General features: G+C 41.6%; 1 protein-coding gene across 8 annotated transcripts in view; it reads left to right on the forward strand.

Moving 5' to 3' along the window:
• The window catches only part of PDGFA (platelet derived growth factor subunit A), a 69213-nt gene that overhangs the window by 20685 nt on the left and 27767 nt on the right, over window positions 1-20761 (forward strand). Inside the window, exons 6-8 of one of the 8 annotated variants that reach the window (XR_004778948.2) lie at window positions 6781-6954; window positions 12634-12835; window positions 13390-15372. Coding sequence is in view for 5 of the 8 variants with exons in the window: in XM_035548770.1 (XP_035404663.1) it covers window positions 6781-6914 (134 nt within the window). In the remaining 3 variants the exon portion in view is untranslated. Of the gene's footprint in view, window positions 1-482; window positions 566-1577; window positions 1692-1796; window positions 5003-6780; window positions 6955-9648; window positions 12563-12633; window positions 15373-20761 lie in introns of those variants that run through there. The other 7 variants (XR_004778950.2, XR_004778951.2, XM_035548770.1 and 4 more) reach the window with 7 other exon arrangements.

The raw sequence follows: 20761 nt of genomic DNA on the forward strand, positions 1-20761 counted from the left end.
CATTAAAAATGGTTATTTTTGTTGTGTGTATGGCTTGATATTTTTTCTGTCTTGTATTTGGAAAAAACAGTTCTGCTAGATCAATTGTGTGTGAAAAAATGGGGTAGAATTGGAATGGAAGAATAACGTTTTCTAGGATTTCATTACCGATAGGAACAAAACTTGCACCAGCAAGTGGATGGTGAGCTGAAAATAGCTTAACTACAGAGCTGAAAGCAAATGTTGAATACAGCATGGTAACAGTAATTATAGATGGATCTTGGAAATGACGTATGCAATGCCAACTTCGTTTATTATTTCTTTACTTTTGTATAATTACTTTGTAAACGGAATGTCAAATCAGATGTTATAAAGTTATTACTTTAATGCAAAATATAATGAGATTTCTTTGAAATGTAAACGGTTTGAGTATTTATTACTTCAGTGTTCAACAAAATGCATTACCTTAGGGCTTTTTACCAGCCCTGCCCTTATGTTAACAGGAAGGCCTAGGGAATCAGGTAAAAAACGGAAACGAAAAAAGTTAAAACCAACATAAAACCTACTGGAACTATTTGATATTCAGGTAGGACCCATATGCTGAACACCCTAATAGCACAAGTACTGGAAAACTTAATCAAATATCATCACTTCAACTTAATCACTGTTCAAAATCTTGACACTTGCTACCTCAAGGCTGCAAAGAGATTAGATTTGATTGGCTTTGATAATTCTACCTGCTGGTATTTTTCTTTTAAGCTCCACATCACCATCAGCATCTTACATTCTTGAGCTACTTCCTCTTCTTGCCTATTTTTTTCTTCTTTTTTTATTTATTTATTATTTTTTTGGAGGGTGCTAATACTTCAGCTTCTGAAATTTCAAGTTCCATTGCCTCTGCTTTTGTTTCATTATTACTGATTTCTGAGGTCAAAGCATCACATAATAATGCATGAATGAATTGCCAGGTTACAAATTGTTGTATTCTAAGTCATTGGCTGTAAAACATTGAGCATATGTACATGGTAAATATTATTATATGCATGACCATCAAACCCTTGTTTTGGCATGAACTGGGATTGATTGTACATGCACCAAAGGTGGTCTGTTGATCTGCCTACCTGAGAAGGAAGATGCTTAGAAATTCCATTTTTGTGTTGCAGGGCCCTGTGCTACTTACACCAGAAAATTAAGATCTTTTTCTTGGTCTGTTCAGTCTCAGTAGGATGATGCCAGTCACTTATCAAAATTCATCAGTTTTTCAGTGTAGTGAAAAACTAACACCCTCTCAATGCAAAAATGACTGAATTCCTTTGGCCAACATATTAGCAATGTATGATGATGGCAATACACATTCCAAATTAAGTACAGAGTTTTCATTGCTTAATGACTTGAAATTATGTAAACTGCAGTACTTGCAATTGATTCTAGTATTTGGAGTGGGAATTATTTGAATTTTGCAGTGGATGTGCCTAACGCCTGTATGACAGTGAATTTAATTTCAAGCACCTATTTTTGCACATAAACTCCCAATGGCAATTTTCATTTATACTGATGTATCTTTTCTAAAAAATGCTAAACTTCATATCCTGTTTCAGATTAACAGGTATTTATTGGGAGTAGTATGATAGAAGCAAAGATTTTCTAAAATTCAACTTTAAAAGTGAGCATGTAAACTCAATCAAAACAGCATTTAGAACTTCTTGTCCCAGGTTAGTGACTCTTCATGCAGAACAGTTTTTTTTAAGTCATCTACTTAGAGGATAGGACCTTTGATTCTAATCATAGAGTTATTGTATCTTTTTTCTCTCCTGCAGATGTAAGGTGAAAATAAGCTAGAAAAAAAACTTCTCTCTGGGACATGGATGTACATGGTTTGTTACATTCCTGAACCTACTATGTATGGTGCTTATTGACTGTATACTTTATTTGTTCTCCTATGTGAAAAAACTGGCTCAAAAGAACACTTAATGAGAACAAAGAGACAATGTACATTTGTTTAATGTGACATCAAAGCAAGTATTGTAGCACTCTGTGAAACAATAGGAAGCTTCCCTGTCCAAAAAAGAAAAAAAGAAAGAAAAACAGAAAAGAAAAAAGACAGTTGAATGAATGGAGGATACCCAAAGTACCCAAAAACATGACAAAAATCTAAGTGAATAGTGGACTTCTGTCAGAGCAGTCAACGGTGCTTTACGTCAAGAAATGTGCCTGCGTTCTTGATGAAGATGGATGGATGCTGATGGACTTCAGGCACAAAAAAAGCAGGAATGTATGAAATGATCAAATGCCACGCAAACACTATAGAACAATACATCCTTGCTTGGTGGTGTTTTAAAAGTCTATACAAAAAAAACCTTCTGGGGAGCCTTAAGTGGATTTTTTTTTTTTACACCATAAAGTGATTATTAAGTTTTCTTTTTACTCTTTGCCTAGCTTTTTATTATCTCTCGGACTACATTTGCCAATAACACATATAAAAGACTGGTATAACAATAAGCAGAACACAAAACATTATGGTATTTCTCCTAGTGGGATGCAAACTAATGAGATGTATTAAAATAAAAATGGTATACCTATGCATAATTTTCTAGATGTTTCTTGGTTTATGTTCCCCAACCTCCCCCGTAATTTAAAGCATTACAAAAAAAAGAAAAAAAAGAGAAAAAAAAGAGAAGTGCGTAAACAAATCATAGGATATCCATGCAGAAATCCTTTTTTTTTCCTTTAAGATTTATGCCAGTTGCCTACTAGTGATATTGTGTTAGCAATTGTCATTCTTATCAGTATACAGATACTTTTATTTCACATGTTGGAGCTGTGTGAAATGTACAAATTCTTGTATCTGCATTGTACAATGTCATGGTGGCATGGGAACTACCTTGCTGCAAATATTTGAACAAAACCTAAAATTCTTTATTTTTGGTAAAATGTTATGCTTTATGTGTATTCAACAGAAATATGTGTTTTTGTAAAGGTGAAGTTTGTATTTTTATCTAAAAATTAACAGTTTTATATACCTGAGAAAGCCTGCTATGTTTTCTTGAACCAAAAAAAAAAAAAGAAAAAAAAAGCATTTTGTGGTCATATTTTTGTAGTAGAATAGCCCAAATAACATCAAAATCTATTTTAACTATAGCAGGGCAGATAAAATACTCTGGCACAAGGTCCTGTATTTTCAAAGTGCCAAAGGATTAAATGTTCAGCTCCCCATGGATTTCAGTGGGAGCCACATGGCTAAATCCTTCTTTACTGCTTTGGAAATTCAGGTCTGTGCCAGATATGACATGGCTACTCACTTGGCCAAAATCACTGCCCCACCCCAGTAGTTTGGATTATGTACCCTTTGTTTTATTTGGATTATCTCAATGGATATGTAAAATGAACTACTGGTTTCTTTTCTTTGTGAAACATCTACAAAGAGATGAAAGAGTTTTCTCCTTTTAGTTTGGAACGACGAAATGTTATCTTAAGACAGTGTTTCCACTCAAAAAATATCTTCAAATGTGAATGAACTGCAGAACCTTAAAACAACAGAGAGAGAGATTTTTAACTTTTCCATTTCTTTAAATATAGTTCAGACATCCTCCCCTCCTCCCCCCCCCCATCCCGTTCCAGTAGCTATGTCCAATTTCAACCAAACAAAGCAATGTTAGCTAACAGGCATTATTGGCTTCAGATGCTAATGCAGAGATAGAGTTAGTCACCGTTCTATTTTGTGATCATTTTCCCAGTGTATTTGTTGAGCACCAAAACTGGAAATACATTTAACTAAGATTGTCTGTGCTTGTTTTCCACTAAGTGTACTGTTCACAATGTTATGCACATGAATGTATGTGTCTGCGTTTAAAAAAGTGTATAAAATGTAATTTATATATTTATGTTTCAGTGGGATGCCAATAATGTTGCTCCGTTCCGTTTTTGTTTAAAAGATATCTAATGAAAAAAAATCATTTATCCATTAAAATCATGTAGATGAAAAGCATTATGTGACCCACTCAGACACTGTGCAGATATAAAAGGATGTCAAAGTCACTTAAGTGGAATAATTTGCAAAACAACTTTTTGAGAGTCCTTTGGTTGCACTGGCATAAGAGGCTGCATTCAAGTCTGTGGGCCAGATCCCCTGGAGTAACTCTGTTGAGTATAATGGAGCTCTGCTGATTTACACCACCAGTGAGTCTGGCCCTCTGTTAAAGTCTTGGAAAAGAGCAAGCCAAGGCATGCATTTTACTGGTGCCAGCAAATAAATTTGTTATGCCAAATTCAGCAAACCAAGAGGGAATGAAGACTGAACGGAGTCTTCTCCAGTAGTCATTTGTTTGAGACTTGTAGTGTTGAGTTAATTTTGTTACGAGGAATGAAACGCACATGAGTCTTTGCTCTCAAGCACAGTGTTTATATGGCATGCAGCAGAAAACACAAAAATCTCAGGGCTATATTCTCAGCTAGTATAAATTGGCAAAAGTTTTTTGACTTCAGCCTCCCCTAAGCTAATTTACATCAGATGAGGATCCAGTCCATGGTTTTAAAATATGAGGAGTAGTGTCATGACATGAGTATCATTTACTGTTGTCCAGCTGAGATACTACCTGCCAGCCTTTTGAACTACAGGCTATGGTGTTAGTAGGCCTTCTTTGAGATGGCAAATACAACCAGAAGGAACAGTAACATTAAAGGTTGTGACACAGGAGACATCAATTCAAAGTTAAGTTGGACATTTCAAGGCCCATATCCTCAGCTGGTGTAAATCACCATTGCTCTGTTGCCTGCAATGGAGCTGTACCAGCTTACACCACTTGAGGGGCTGGTCCCTCATTCTTGCTCATCCCTTTCACTACTTGGTCCTGCAGGGATCTCAGATTGTTGTGTACTGTTAATGTAATCCTGTGTTCTCTAATACTTAAGCACAATAAGTGAATATAAGAATGAGTGTCAGACTTAACTTTGAATGTCCAAGCTCTGAAATGGTTTGTTTCACCATTGTGGCTGTAAATTAAACAGTTCTCTGTGCATTTGTGAATGCCGTGTCATATCTTCTTCCACTGTCTATTGGAGCTGACTCCATCTGGACTTTAGAGTGCAACATGTGGAGTGTTAGGGGAAAGGGTGTGAGCAGTTGGAGCCGCCAGATATGTGTTGAACAACTCTGTTATTCATGGGGTGGGTGGCTAGTGGGGCACTTAAGGAATGAATTTAAAATGGTAGTTGTTGAAAGTCACGTTTCCATGCAATCCTTAAATATCTTGTCATTTTTGTCCTTGCACAAACTAAGTAGAGATTTGGGGGCAAAGTGTTTTGGCAAAATGTTATTCCATTTAGATTCCACAGTCACTTCCTCTGTCCAAAGGTTCAGAAGTTGTTGGTCTGATTTTGTGGTCTTTTCTGATCGAAAAGCGTATTTGGAAGACAGTGCCTGAAAACAATCTCCATGTTAATATAATATGGTTAATATAATATGGTGCATGAGAGTTGATTATCTAGTCAAGTCATTATGTTTAATGCTGTGCTTCATCTTTCCAGAGCTGCCCTTCAGTTGCTTGTATTGAGTGAAATCAAGGAATACGTGCCAGTTTTCTTTCCTTTTCTTCTGTTCTCCATCCTGCTTGGCATCTGCTTTGTTAGTGTGTGGTGACTGCAGGCAGTTGCTCCTCTCCAGCCCTGGAGGTTCCCAGGCAGCTCTGGTTCTTCTGTGTCTTTGAGCTTAGGCTTTTTACTCTGCTTGGAACAGCATCTCACACATCTCCTCCCTCCAGTGGGCTTCAGTATTCCAGGTTCTCTTGGTTGTCTTCCTTGGGTCCATATTCCCGTTCTGTGGGCTGTTTTCCAGCTATTTTCTGCCTGACTTTCCCATCTCTCTCTTTTTCTCTCTCAAGAAGGATTTTCCCTTCCTAGGTTCTTTCTCATCATATATCTGTTCGCTCTCCTCCTGCCTGAGAGAACAGTCTTTGATCTGTTTATCTCTAAATCAATTGCTTTATCTAGGCATGTGCCCTGAGATCCTATCTCCCAGGCCAACAGGCCCATAACTGATCCCTCACGTGAAAAACAAATGCTCTTATATAGACAAGCTTTTGTGGAGAGGAGAAGATTCATCTTTGCATTTGGAAAAATATTTGTTACTGAAGTCTCACTGCTGAAGCTCTGTCCAAATCCAGTAGCAGTGTAACTCTGGAATAGTGGTGTTCAAGCTTTTCCAGACATCTGACAGTTCAATTAAAATCCACGTTCCCTTCATAATTTAATTTGAAAGTTTACCCAAAAGCAAAGATGAAGTTTCAAAGCTCCCTCAGATTTGCATGCTCATATTTTACAGTAAATTGAAGGAAATCATATTCGTAAGCCCCTTCCATGGCTTTGAAAATCTTATCCTGAATATTTAACTTACCCTCTCTTGGGCTGGAAATCTTGGTTGCTTTAAAACATAAACAAAGCAGAGGTACATAATTGTATTCAAGGAAGTCGTTTTCTTGGTGTTCCTAACTCCACAGCTTCTAGACTAACAGATCTCTAGATAAAGATTGTTTAAACCCTTGAGGATCCCACTTAAGTGTGCTTTAATTTCAGGTAAAAGAGAGAAGCCCATCAGTATTTTATTCCCCAAAATTGAGCCTATATTTTGTATTTTATATTTTATTTAAATAATTACCGTGTGTTTTCCCACATTTTAATAGAAGGTATTATTCATGTTTGAGCTTTTCTGTGCTGCTCTTTGCTGTAGTGTCTCACTGCAGCACAGCCTTGAACAGGTTTGTACTCATATCCCCTCTGAAATAAAGAACTATTGTTATCCCATTTTAGGCGAGACCGAGGCATGGAGAAATGACTGTGCAAGGTCACACAGCAAGGCTATGGCAGAACCAGGGATAAGACTCAGATCTGAGTGCTCATCCAGTGCCCTAAATCACACGACCATCTTCCCTTTCCAGGAATGAATCCTTGCACCCTTAGAGCTAAATACTGAAAAGATTGAGGGTAAGTCATTTTGCCTAATTATCGTGCATTGGATACGTGATCAAAAACCACTGCCATATCAAAGAATGTAGTGACAGATGAAAATCCAGCTTTCAGCCCATGCACTTGTGCGGCCTGTTATGCTATCATGAGCTGGTCATTTCCTGCATTTCTAAGGAGTCAACCTTTCATGACTTTGTAGTAAAAATTACGCACATAGAAAAAATGAAGACTCATATTTTATGGGAATTTGCGAAAATTCAGTAGACAATTTTTCATTGTACTTCTCACATCATTGTTATTCATTCCTTTTATGGTGTGGGTAACGTTTCCTAAGGGAGCTGTTTTTATCATGGGCCCAATCCTGAATTCTTTTCCCAGGCCCTAACACGAAAAAGCACGTTTGCCCTTCTTCAAACTAGTGCCTAAACATGCTTGTAACTTTGGACAAACATCCCACTGACTTTGGGCAAATGGAGCAGAGTTGATGTTTATTACTGTTTTTGAGCAGGGTGTGCTTTTCTGACACAGGGTTCCACTTGTGGGATGGGGAACTGCTTGTCCTTAGAGTGTTGAAGTATGTTGTAAATAACCCCAAAGATGAAGTAACAAGACTAGTATATACAACTAAAGAACAGCTAGGAGAATTCCCTTCTCCTTTGCTTCCATGGAGGTTGCCGTTTTGCCATATTTGTTCTTTTCTGAAAAACTTTTCCTGGCATGGGTGGATTCAGGACTGCCATTACTAATGCCAGTGATCCCCTTTAAGATGATCTGTTCAGGTACCTCAGAGAACATAATTTGAAAACTCACAGTCATATCCATAACAGACAAATCTGAGATGGGAAAAAGATAAAAATTCATGTGAAATGTGGCACATTTTAGTTTAAAAAAAAAAAAAAAAGATGAAAAAGAAAATGCACAAGATCAGAAGATTGATCATTCATTTTTCAGTTGTGGAATGTTATCTGTCCCATTAGTCATTCTAATTATTTGCTGCATCAGGCCAAATTATGTGCTGAATTAGCTCAGAATCACCACAACACATAAAAAGTTATGGCTGGTTCTCGTTGAACTGCTACCTATTATCATGGCATATGACTGTAAGGTGGGGCTCACAATCACAGTTGTAAATCAAAGAACGAGTCATAGGTTAGGTACTGTTTTCCTTGGATATGGTCTCTAAGTTTGTTTTCTGTATGCTAGTTTCTTGAGGGATGTTTGGTGAGTTTTTCAGTTAGGTGTAAAGTCAAGAATACATAGTTCCCAACCTGGAATTTGCACAGTCATCCTTCCAAGATCAGGTCTGTTTTGGCCTCTGTAAAGTAACTTTGACCTTCTGTAATGAAGGCAACTGGTTTTACTGTCCATCTTTGAAACTGAGAGTAGATGTTAAGACCAGGCACGCACAGAATAGAAGCACCCAGAAGTGCAGATGATCCATGGGGATTAAAAAAACATCTTGATTCTTGAGAAGAACTGGAAATTAATAGAAGAAAAGCATTTTAGACAGTTGAAAATCCCACCCTGGCTTATTTGGCAGGTGAAAAAAGAATCCAGAAAATCTACTACATGTAAAGATTATTCAGTGACAAAGTAGCTGTTGATGGAAAATGTTCATGCTTAAATCTTTCAGCAGTTAATAATCATCTTTATAGACCATAATACTTGAATACTTCACTTATCGATACATCAGGGCTTGGATGGACTTTGAGACGTATGAAAATGGGACACTCCTTAGGCCAATGGTAGCTAGCTCTATGTTCTAGTAACTGATCAACCAATTACATAACTGGCCAGATCACTAACTTACAGAAATAGATACAACCCTATTGACTTCACTGGAGATGGCAGTTACCTGAGAATTGACCCGAAACTCTTGACATGAAGCAGATAATGGTTTCATATTTTGCTGTTTAGTGTTGTAAAAATAGAATCATTTCCTGGAGCAGTTAAAACAAGAAAATCTGGAAAAGCAATTTCCCACAGAGACTCATCCACCCTGGAATTTGCCAAGGTCCCCGGATGTGAACATGTGCTGTTAGAAAACATAAAACAGCAACTTTGTTTAGGGAAGCCTCTGACCTGTCAAAAATGCGAAGCATTCATTACCAGACTTTTCCTTGGCAATTAGTGGGTAGAATTACTCATAGAAATTGTTTTGTTTGCTCACGAGGGGAGAAGCAAGACATAAATTCAAGATATCCCCTGTTTGACCACAATAAAGAAGACTCTGTTCAGAGGGGGCCTGTGAGTGAAGTGCTGAGCGGCCTCAGATCCCTTTGGGGGTGAACTCAAAACTTGTAGACTGCACTGAAGTATCAAGAGCGCTCCAGAATTGCTGGAGTTCCTGACTGTGACTTTTTTTTCAGCATTCTAAGGGATTTGGGCATCTGATCCTTATTCTTTTTTCAAGACTTTCAGTAAACCTCAGCTAGCTTCAAAATCCCTCTGTCTCTGTTCTGCAGAGCAGCCAATTTTGACCCAAGGATGTTGCTGTGAGTGTTACCTTCCTTCCCTAGGCTGTGGCGCTCAAACCTCAGGTTTGCTTTCTGCTGTTTGCTGAAAGTGTTTTCCAGCAGTGACATTTCAAGTACCTGTTGCATGCTCAGTTCACTGCTGGAACAGCCTGACATTTCAGATGGGGCTTCCTCCTTGCTCCAGCCATACTTCACCTTTTCCTTCGCACTTTGGTTTTTCCTCTCGTTTCTGTAGAAAGGTGATGCTGGTTTAAGCTGAAGACCAGGGAAGTTATAAGAGGCCAGATTTTCTGCTCTGAGCCCTGCCCTGCTGGAGCCTGATGCCCAGCTGTGCCTGCTGTGTGGAGCCAGAGAAGGAGGGAGAGATGCTGCAGCACTTCAAGGAAGCCAATATATGCCTCCTCGTGCTCGAAAGGTCCTGCCTGAAGATGCATCCTCCCTGGCTGCCACCAAGCTCTGCAGTTTCCCCCTTCTCCCCTTGCCTAGAGGACCCATGTTTCCCTGATGCTGACATGTCCCTCATGCAGGGGAAGGTCTCATACTGCAAGACGTGGTTGAGGAGAGGTGATATCTACTTAGCAGCAAGATTCCCATGGAAACTGAGGCCTCTGTGCTCACGCACTTGGGAGGGAAGACTCTTCTTGGTCCAAACTCACCCATAGCAAATTGAGCTGCTCAAAGGTCTCATCGGAGCAAGGAAGCTACTAAAATATGTCTTCAGGATCTGAATTTTCCCTTGACTGCAATGGGTTTCCACAAAAAAAAAAAAGTGACAGAAGCAATTTATCACAGTTAGAATGGTTTCTTCAACAAGCCACATATAAGTCCTGCAGGTTAATGCTCAGCTTGTGCATTTTACTGATGGCCACAAATGCTGCTTTTAAATCATGTTGTCACAATTTGTTCAGGGATGTCTATTTCTCTTATGTGCACTTCAGAATGGTTTGCCTAGCAGCTTGTATCCATTTGTTGTGAAGAGCCTGCTGGCCAAACCAAAACAGTTAGGCCCTGTCTGCATATCTAATGGAGGCTTGGGGACCTAGCAGCTAGGGTTGGCAAGTACAAGTGTTTCCCATTAGCTCCCTGCATTCCCCTAAGTTGTGATTCAGCAAGGTACTCACTGGAAAGCTGAACTTGAAGCATGTGATATGTTTCTTTGAAGTTACTCATGCTTCAAGTTAGGCATGATCTGAGTTGGCTTGCTGAACTGAGGGCCTGAATAGTCTGCTGTGGTATCAGTGTAAACATGATGTTTTCCTTTTGTGCATTGCTCGGAGTGATGCTAGTTTCAGAAACGATCTGCAACCTTTCAGGAAACTATACCATAGTACTGAAGGAAAGCTTTAACTTTTCAGTAGCTTTCTGTCAGCAACTCTGCTACAGTAGAAAGCCCGTAGCAATGGCTACCCTCTCTGGGCCTCTGAGGTCTCTCACTTCCTTACTTTCTTCAGCATGTTTCTTTTCTAAGGCAAGTGAAAAAAAAACAAACTTAAAAATAGTACCTTAAAAAGGTGGGAAATTAAGTAGATCATATCATCTTGATTCCTTTATCTAACTTAATTAAGGAGAAGTTTGCCAATAGTGATCTGGTATTTCCTAAAACAAGCATACATGTAGAACACTTTAAGTGACTTCAAAAGAATTTGCAGACTAGATCAGGAAAAGATAAAACCAGAAGTGGAAACTTCTAATACACTTTATAGCTCATTATTTACAGGAAATACATTGTTGCATAGGATACTAATGAATTTTGCAGCATGGAGTTTCAAAAAAAAAAAAAAACAAGTTACCTTTTGTACCTTAGAAGAAAGGTCTTGGATCTTTTAAAAGTATGATAGACACACTGTGGCTGGAAAGATTCTACCTCTGGGAAAAGGCTTTCTAAAGTTTCAAATGTATACACTGCTGAATTTCTGTAGCAACTTCCTGGATGTGCTGCTGAAAAGTGGTAACGGAAATGGTAGATTTCTGTCTTGGTTTCAGTTGTCTTGTTCTACACCCCAGAAGGCAGAATACTGCATTGCATATCTGCAGCTGTAGGGAGAACAGCAAGATCACATTTGAATGTGTAAGGATGAACGTGGTGAAGTTGGTGCTGATGTTCTCCATCAGCTAGCGAGGCCAGGAAGGTCAGGGAAGCAGCATGGATACTCAGGTTTACCAGTGACACTTGCCTGGAAAATTAATATTTGCCTGATTCTTAACTAACTTGATTGAAGAAATAATCCTAAAAATCTGTTTCTGGACAAGGGCCCAAATCCCCAGCAACTGGATTTTATGCTAGTGAATTGCTGCTCCTCTAGGCCTCAGAGGTATTGTGACATAAAAGTGTTTCATGGAGATCCTGTGGATGACAAACAGCATAGTGTCACACGATTTAAATTGTTCCCTGGAGTAAACAAGCCCCTCGGTGGTGACTAGAGAGCTGAGGGGTTGTGCCCTGACTCATCTCGTGGTTTCAAGTGCAGATGTGCTGTCCCCAAGGTAACACCAGCTGGTGCGGGGAATATCCCCCCACGGGGGATATTTCACTCGTACTGCACTCACATTGCAAGGGCAGCTTTGCTGGAGGTTCGAACATACTTCAGGCAGCAGGGCATTTGCATCAGGACTGAAATATCCAGGCAGTGAAGCTTGAGCATTTTTTTTTCTTAGATACAGGCTGAATATTTAAATATTAGGTTAGCTGCTCTTTCCATCTTTAGGCACTAAGATACCTCTAAACTTATGGCTGCTGGAAGGCTATCTTATTGAAAACCAAGAAGCATTTGCCCTTGTAAAAATTTCTACTCATGCTTGAAAGTGAGGTTTAAGCTCCTAAGTCATGAAAAGGCTTTTGCAAATGTTTGTATTTGTCTTCACGTTTCCCTATAGATCAACCTGCTTGGCCTGAACTGAATGTATAAATAATAAACAGCTGAAAGACAGTCTGATTGCTTCTTTTTGAGTGTTTCCCTTATGGAGTGCTTGGGGTCACATGGCATCTGCTATGACCTTAAAGACCTGCTTTCTGGAGGCTTTTTTAAGATGCTAACAAACCCCTCATTTTAACTAGCCATCAAATGAGCCAGTCAGTGGTAACCATTCAGGAGAGGCATTAGGAGAGCGTTCTTGCTGGGATACAAGATGGCTCTGTCCATGTGCTGGCCAGGGATGAAGGGCTGGAAAACTGTGTGGTGGAAGAGACTATTAATCTGATTTTCCGCAACTTTCCTTGCAGCTGCATTTTTGAGGAGAGAGAGAGAGAGATGGCTAGGCTTGCAGTAACATGTTGCGCCGTCATAAATGCTACAGCCACCATCTGTTTCCAGCCCACGACTTGAAAGAAAACTGAGCAGTAGTCTCATAATTCACATGAGCATTTTACACTTATGAACCCTTCCAACCTTTGTCTAATAATGAGGGGAGTGCATGGTGCTAAGGTTTGTATTTTTCCTGCACATATTAGTGTTTATTTGTATGTCTCTTTATGTTTATTTTATTTTATTTTATTTTTTCCACGGGCCCATAATAAAAAATTCTCTGGGAGGAAAATCAGACCAGTTCTGCAGTCAAAAGAAGTATAATGACGGTGAAATCCCAATTCCATTGACCTTGCCGGCAAAATTCTCTGGGAGGAGGTGCATTTAACATTCCTTGCTGTGTCTGTTTTAGCTACTTGTTGATTAAAAGAAAGACATTAGAAAGTGAAGAGGCAGGTTGCTGAACTGCCCTTTCCCTGCAGAAACACTACTGCTAGAATAGCTGGACATGCGCGTTTGAAACCTGTACCATCAGATAGGATGGTAATGGTAGGTTGGATTTTAATGAAAACAAATTCTTCTGCTAATCTTGGCTTCGGGCTGGCCCTCCGTGGGATTAAGGATACCACCTGCTGTGCCAAAGACATGCTCAGGTTCGAGGCTGCTGGTGGGTGGGAAGAACACAGACATCTGAGAGTGACGCTGGTGAGCGATCGCAGTCTGTCCTCTTGCAGTGCCCTCAGGGAAGGCAGAGTTGAGATCGTGTAGTTGGTGGAAATACTGCTCCTCTTCAGCCTGAAAAGCAAGGCTAACGTCATTAAGGATTTCTTTTTGACTGTTCCACAAAACCAAGGGCTGCTGTTTCTCTTGTCTTTGGACCCAGTTTGCACACCTCCTCCTAGCACAGCTGAACTGGCTGAATGAACTCCTGCACTCCTCTGGCCTTAGAAACAATGACTTCCGTCATCTCAATGAGACTGCAGAGCAGTTTAAGGATGAAAGGGCTTCTCATTTCATATATATCCCACTGCTGCTAGAATTGTAAATCCTTGATGGACTGAGTTTATAGCAAACTGCTACTGCAAGCAGGTGAAATATATTTTGTGTTGTCATATGTATGGTCAAACTGTTCAAGAAGCCACCAAACAAAGAACCGAGCTTCTGATGGCAAACCAATCTCTTTCAATTTTATTGAAAAATAATAAATGCCTATCAAAGAAATGAACTTATCTTGACATGTGATACCTGTTGGGTGATCCTCAGTATTTCCAAGATGTGCCAGTAAGTGAAAGAGTGTTTCCAGCTGTTGCCAGGTCCAGCAAACATGGCATGAAGTTCCACCAAGACAGGGTTTGTAGGCTCACTAGGTTAAGGGAGTAGATCCAGACAGTCCTTTTTTTAACACTACTTGCTGTTCTGGTTGTGTTTGTTAAGGTAGCAAGGGTACACCCACACAACTCAGCTTTTTGGTCCCTTCCTCCCCATAGAAGCCACATCCAGCCACATTGACCTCTGTTAGAATCAATGACAAAGATTCATTAACCCATATCTTTCTGTGGTCCTTCTGACAGAGTTTTATCAAATATGGATTACTGGTGGGCCTTTGGGGTCTAGAAATGCCTATTTTGGTGCTTCGTGACAGTTGATGAGCTAAAAAGGAGACAGTAGAAACTCTTCAAGCTGATGGGGATGTGAATCATGTATACTTCTCTATCATTTTCTCACAGAGTGAACGGTCCTGAAAAGTTAACTTATTTTTTACCCAGGCTAATTGATTATAGGCAGGGGGTGCTGGGAGCTATTAGATTAAACAGTCTCTCCTCATTTACTGCTCCCATCCTGCCGGATTCAGCCGCTGCTGCCTCCCGCCCCCTTGTTTGTAGCTTGCAGCCGCATCTGAAGTGCCTGCCTGCTCACGTGCTGGTACGAGCCTTCTCCCTGCTCTCCCGCCGTGCCCCTTGGTGTCCTTGGAGCTGCAAGCAGTTTTCCCGAGGCTAGGTTTCACATGAGAGGGAGTACATGAAGGGCAGCAGCAGGGAAGGTCTCTGACATGAAATTCCCAGGAAAAGGATTTGCACATTTTATGACCGTTCAGATGGAAATGCAATGGAGCTGAATTATTACTCCTTAATCCTGCTTTCTCACTTTCCTCCCAGCAGCCTCCTCCCCTCAAGCTTAGGTAATACAGAAGCTTATAAACAAATCCCACTGCATGAAAAATAGCAAAGGGGGGAAAAAAAGGGGACCTGGGTTAGGGCTGTGATGGATAGACAGGTGGAAGGCAGGCACCAGAAAGGACGATGAATGGTAAAAGCCTTTGATGGAAACACTAAAGAGCTATTGAAAATCCAAGGGGTGGGGGGAGGGAGGAGAAAGAATAGCAGGAGGAGGGAAAGCAAGGGAGCCGTGCCCCCCTCCCCTCCGCCCTCTTTCTCAGGATGTTGAAAGTATTTGTCCTTCGTTACAAAATGATTGAACTGCCGCCAGGCCAGGCCACCCTTCCAGCCATTGCACTGGGAAGCTGGCACTTCTGAAAGCCTTGTTGCCTCTCAAATTTTATAGCTTTCCCTTTTGTGGGAGTTTTTGTTTTGTGCTACTTGCAAGATTGTTTTCAGTTTTGCTGCATATCAAAGAAACTACATGTTGTTGCTCTGACCAACACAGAGTCCAGGTAATGAAAGGAAGAATTAAAAAATAAAGGCCCATTTTTATCAGAATACCCAGCTGTCTGCCTTTTATTGAATCAGAATTTAATGCATTTGGTATTCATGATGTTGCATTAATATTCCTTTGGTTCGTCTCTAGCTCTTTTTGAAGGAGGAATTTCATCCTGTAAATAAAGCTTCTGCTTTATTGATGGCTGTGTGTGTGTACAAAAGCAGTGCCTGTTCTTCATAGACATGAGTAGTGAGAATGATCTGTTGTATCATAATTAATTATTATTATTACTACTATTTTTGTCGTGAGACATGCATGCAACAATGGGAAAAGGTAACCTTTCCCCTTTTCAGAATGGACCATGAACTTCTGGGATCTCCCACCTTTGTCCTGCAAGATCTACAGATGGAAAGAACCATTGAAGATTCACATAAGCAACTGTTGTTGCTGCTAGAGGATGTACTTATATCATGTATTTATATGCGTATCTACTTATATAAGCTTGTGAAGGACTAAAACCATGTGTGTATTCCTGAGAATTAGATCTGGATGTCCAGATAGCCATCCTACACCCAGGCCCTTGTTAACCAGGTGATGACCCAGGGCCATGGTGCGTGTGTGATGCCACCCATGTGCTGTCACTGTCCAAGAGCTGCAGGCAGGGTGAGCAGGGCCCTGGCTGTCCCGTCTTAGCTGTGCGGAGCGGCTTCATCAGCTGTATCACCCTCAGTGCAGCCTCAAGGGCGCTCCTCTGGCAGTCAGCTGTCCCTTGCCTCCAAGATTAGACTGTGGGATTAGGTCTCCTATGGGCTGGCTGTGCTGTATAATTAAAATAGGCCTAGGAGAGGCAATATGCAGCACATTCACATCTGAATTTGGAGGGGGGAGGGGGAGAGGAAAGGAAAGGGAAGCTGTGCTTGATCATAAACACCCGCAGCTGAAAGAAAATCTCTAGTAAAATAACTTTGCAATAGCACTTTCCACCTGCACATCTTCGGTACCTGGCTGCATCCATTAAAGTTCACAGTACCCCTGAGGGAGGTTACTCTGGCTTTATCCCCACCTCCAGAAGAAGAGAAAGGGTAAGTGATTTGCTCAAGGTTAAATGGGGAGTCACTGGAGATGGTGCTTCAGTCTCCTGCCTTCAAAGGAATTCTCTGCAGTGACCAAAGCAAACAGCCCCTGCTGCTACAAAGCCGGGCCGTGGTGTGTCATTAACACTTTGTATCTGAGATGCTGCGTTCTCAAAGGTATCTCTGTCCCTGCAGACGAACTCTTAGTTCTTGAGCGTGGGTGAATGCTTGTCATTGTGCCAGGATGACACAAAGTCTAGAAATTATGATGGCAATTCAGGTCATGGCATAACGGGGGAAAAATGCTGCCTCAGAAGTGTCCCCGTTTAGTGTCACTGCTAATGATTATTTAAGCTGCAGGACATGACAGATGCAAAGATCAGGTTGTAGCTGATATGACTCATGCCTTGAAATAACATTTTCCCTTCTTACATTGTGAAAATTGAGGAGGTATGGGAAGTGAAGGAAAATGGGATTTCCCTGGAGGTTAAAGATTTTCCTTTAATCAGCTTTCATAAAGTTAATTAAATGTTTGGAACAATGGCTCAGTCCCGGGATCCGCCCGCTCTTGCGTAACCCTCTCACAATACCGTTTTCACTTTCATGTTTATTTGCCAGCATGATTCAAAGTGAGAGCTGAGCAGGACTCCCGCTCCAAGGAGCTACTTGGCTTTTGGGAGAACTCGGCTCCCTCCGTTACATTTCCCAATGAGATAAGATGCAGACTCTCCCCTCCTGAGAAAGGGCAGCCAAGAGGGCTCGCAGCACTTTCTGTACCATCGCTATCCCATCTGCAAGTGGGGATAATAAAAACTCACTGGCTTTATAGAGGTATTTGGAGGTTGTTGCATATAAATATATACCCACCCATGTGGAGAAATAGGTGTGTGTCAACAGAGACTGATACGTGGATAGACGTATTCTGGGTAACACAATATATCGCAGTGCTACGTGTTCCTTGACGTTTTCACTCTTCCTGTAGGCTAATTGCTCTGTGCCCGTGGGAATCATAATTTCTGGTCCTTCGGGCAATGGGTCAAGTGTTTCGTGTAACCCAGGCTCGTGTGACACACACTGAGAGCCTGAGGGAAGAGAAAATTTGGGGAATGGTACATAGGCATGGGATGACACTGATTTCCCTAGTGACCTCACCCCACGAAAGCAGGAGCAGATTGCCACAGCCCAGGTCTGGTGCCAAACTCGTCTGTCTGTTCTGGTGGTCTGAGATGTGTCTGTGTGTCCTAGAGCTGCTCTAGCAATGTCATCAGAGCACCCAGAGGCATGCACAAGGGTGTGCAGGTGGGCAGAGCCACAGTCTGGCCACCTTTGTTCTTTAAGCTGGAAAAGGTTTTATTCAAAGAAAAGATTTTTGAAACTTATGAATGTCAGGCAGTATCAGAAAAACCAAACAAACAAGGAAACAAACCAGCCCAAGAACCTATTCTATTTTAGGTCAAAGTGTTATCCAGCCCAAGATTTTTAAATATGCGCAGAATGTGGTCTCTGCAGGAGGAGCATTAACCAGCGGCTGGAGGAGCTGCCTTTTCAAGCTGCAAAGATGAAAACACAAAGCGGTGAGTGCAGGGGCAGTTCCATGTCCCTGCAGTGGGGACAACAGCTCTGGGTGCAAGAGGGCACCTACATTGGTGCAGGCTCTCACTTCCCCGGCAACATGTTAACGTCTCCACCAAAGCTGTTTAAACACAGCCGGCCGCTCGCCACGCAGACTCTCAATGGCAGTTTCCCTGTTGACACAATGCTTTTGTCTGTTCCAAGGAGGTGCTCTGCAAACACGAATGTTGGATGGTTTTCATGTTACTTATTTCTGATTCATTGGTTCTAAATTAGTAGCTCAGAGGCACGTAGCTTTTGTACAGGCAGGGGAAGAATTGCCTCTCTTCTCCCCGCCTCTGAAAACTTTGACCTGTTCAGATCACAAACTGTAGGAAACCTCTGAGGCGAAGTCCCAGGTACCGCCGGCAGCCAAGGGCTGAAGTAAACAGATTAGGTGTGTTGGAAAGGCGTTTTAAGGGAGTTTGGAACACATGGCTGCTTGCAGCAACCTAATACACCACAGGCAAGATTGATTTCAAGACTGATTTTGATAGCGCGAAGGCTTCTCCCTTAATATAGTAATTGGCTGTGTATTTAGTACATAAAATCCATTTCTTTTCTGCTTGGCAGTGTGGGACATGAGAGATCATAACTTCCTCTCCACACCCCTTTGATTAGCAGAGGAGTGGCAGGAGGAATTTTTCTTCTCTTGGTCATTTGGGCAACCTTTGAGCCCAGTTTTCCCACCCTGTTCCCCTGAAGGAGCTGCAGAGGCCACGCGAGCGAGCTTTTGGCCAGCTGGGAGCCGTCAGCTGCCTTCAAAGCCTTGGCCAGCCCTTCTGCGATAAGTCCATGGTGAGGTGTGTAATGCGCGTGGTACCAGCCCTGTATCCCACACAGTTCCCATCCCAGCAGGGACAGCATTTTTTTTTTTTTTTTACAGTGGAATACAAAAGGAGAACCCATTTCTTGAATGTACTTTATCTGGTGGAGCTGTCAGGGTTATCAGGGTTGAGTCTTTTCATACTCATCTTCCCTGAGGGCGGCTGGCTGTAGGTTTTTCCACCCTTTTGCAGGCGTGGGGTGGCAAAGCCCAAAGATCTGTTCCCTCCCAGATCCTCCCTTGCAGATGGCAAAGGACATCATTAACTTACACATGAAAGAAACGCACAATCCTCCTCACATTTTCAGCAGAGACAAATGGAAGTTTCATCGTCAGCCTGGCCTGGCATCACATCCCAATTCTCTTTTGTTTCCTCTCCCTGTGAATCATTTCTCCTTTCCACTTCTCTTTTGTTTGCTCCATAATTGCTGGCTTAACCTGGAGGCACAGGTTTCCCCGTGGAAACATCTCCACGCTGTCAATCAGCGAAGGAGAGGTGGTACAGCTGGTACAGTCCTTCCTCCCTCTCAGGACTGAATGAATCATCCCTTGAATATGCAATATCATCCAGGACAGGAGCCAGGATCCTCAACAGACACATGAATTCCAGCATCTCTGGAAACATTATTTCCACATTTTGGGCAGTCTAAGAAACAGTAAGTAAACAAGCAAGCTGTGGCATTTGCAATCTCTGTAGTTTTATTTAAAGTGACTGCCTGTGCTCTAAATGCCTGTGTGGGTATTAAAAGTACAAGGAGAAAAGCATGTATCCTTGATCTGATAATGCCCAAGGCAGCTTCACAGTATGGCCCATTTAATGCCATTGAGCAGTCCACTGAACAATTAAGAACCCACCAGAAACAGTAACTGCCTGCTTTCCTCCTGAAAATTCACACAAACTGATGCATCCCAAAACCCCTCTGTTTTTGGCCTCTCTCAGTTTTGCTGTTTTTCCCTTATTTCAGTTCCTTATTAAGACATAAACCCAAAGATGTTCATGCATCTGCTGAACATAAAAGCGCTTTGACTGGGAGCAATGGTGTTCCTTCATGGAAACAGGAGCAGGTGGCCCGGGTGTCCTGAGACCTCTGGAGGAGACCTCTGGAGGAGACCTGCTGCTCTTCCCATCCGTGTGGATGGAGCTCACATTCCCCAGAGCTCTGGCTGTAGGGTTCAGTCTATACATAATAGCAGCCACACAGGGCATGTGGAGAAAGTTTCAGATGCTATAACACAAGCGGGAGAGTAACACAAGTGAAAACCTCTGTGCCTCAGTTTCCAAACTGGGAGGTAAGCTGGGGTCCTGCCATGCCAGCCAGTCTACCCTCCTTTGCCTGCAATTCCCAGCTTTTCTTCTAGATCAAGAGAAGTCTCTCCCCTTTCCTTAAGGCCACTTCTTTTGATACAATTCTGCCTTTAAATGTAACAAAAACATGCATATTTTTCCTTTTTTTTTCTTTTTTTTTTTTCCTGCTCCAAAATGCACATTCCTACAGAAATCTTCATGTCTCCTTAATTTCTTCTCTTTCTTCTGATGGTGTCAGTGCTGTCTCTTGCTCCCATATGGAGATGTTTCCCAGCCTTTTGTCCTTTTCACACATGAGCAGCGAAAGGCTCCTTCCCTCAGACAGGTTCTTGTTCCAGAATGTTTCGCTACCAAGGAAAGGTCAATTTCCTCTGCTTGATGTAGGATGTAGGATGTAGGGATGTAGCTGGGGAATCAGGGAAGATTCACTGTATGATCAGGTAGTCCATGATACAGCATTTTGTAACATCAAATGTTTTTCCTAATGTCTCATGAGTTGTGTTGAAGAATTGAGTAAAACTGCCCCTGAATAAGTACACGTATGCATTTCACTGTTCAATGTGTGTAAAATGGGTGAGAAACACTGATCTGACTGAGTGGAGAAATACTGGTCAGGAGGGCTACAATATTGT

The sequence above is a fragment of the Cygnus atratus genome, chromosome 15 (genome assembly GCF_013377495.2).
Source record: "Cygnus atratus isolate AKBS03 ecotype Queensland, Australia chromosome 15, CAtr_DNAZoo_HiC_assembly, whole genome shotgun sequence".
In the NCBI taxonomy this organism is placed as follows: Eukaryota; Metazoa; Chordata; class Aves; order Anseriformes; family Anatidae; genus Cygnus; species Cygnus atratus.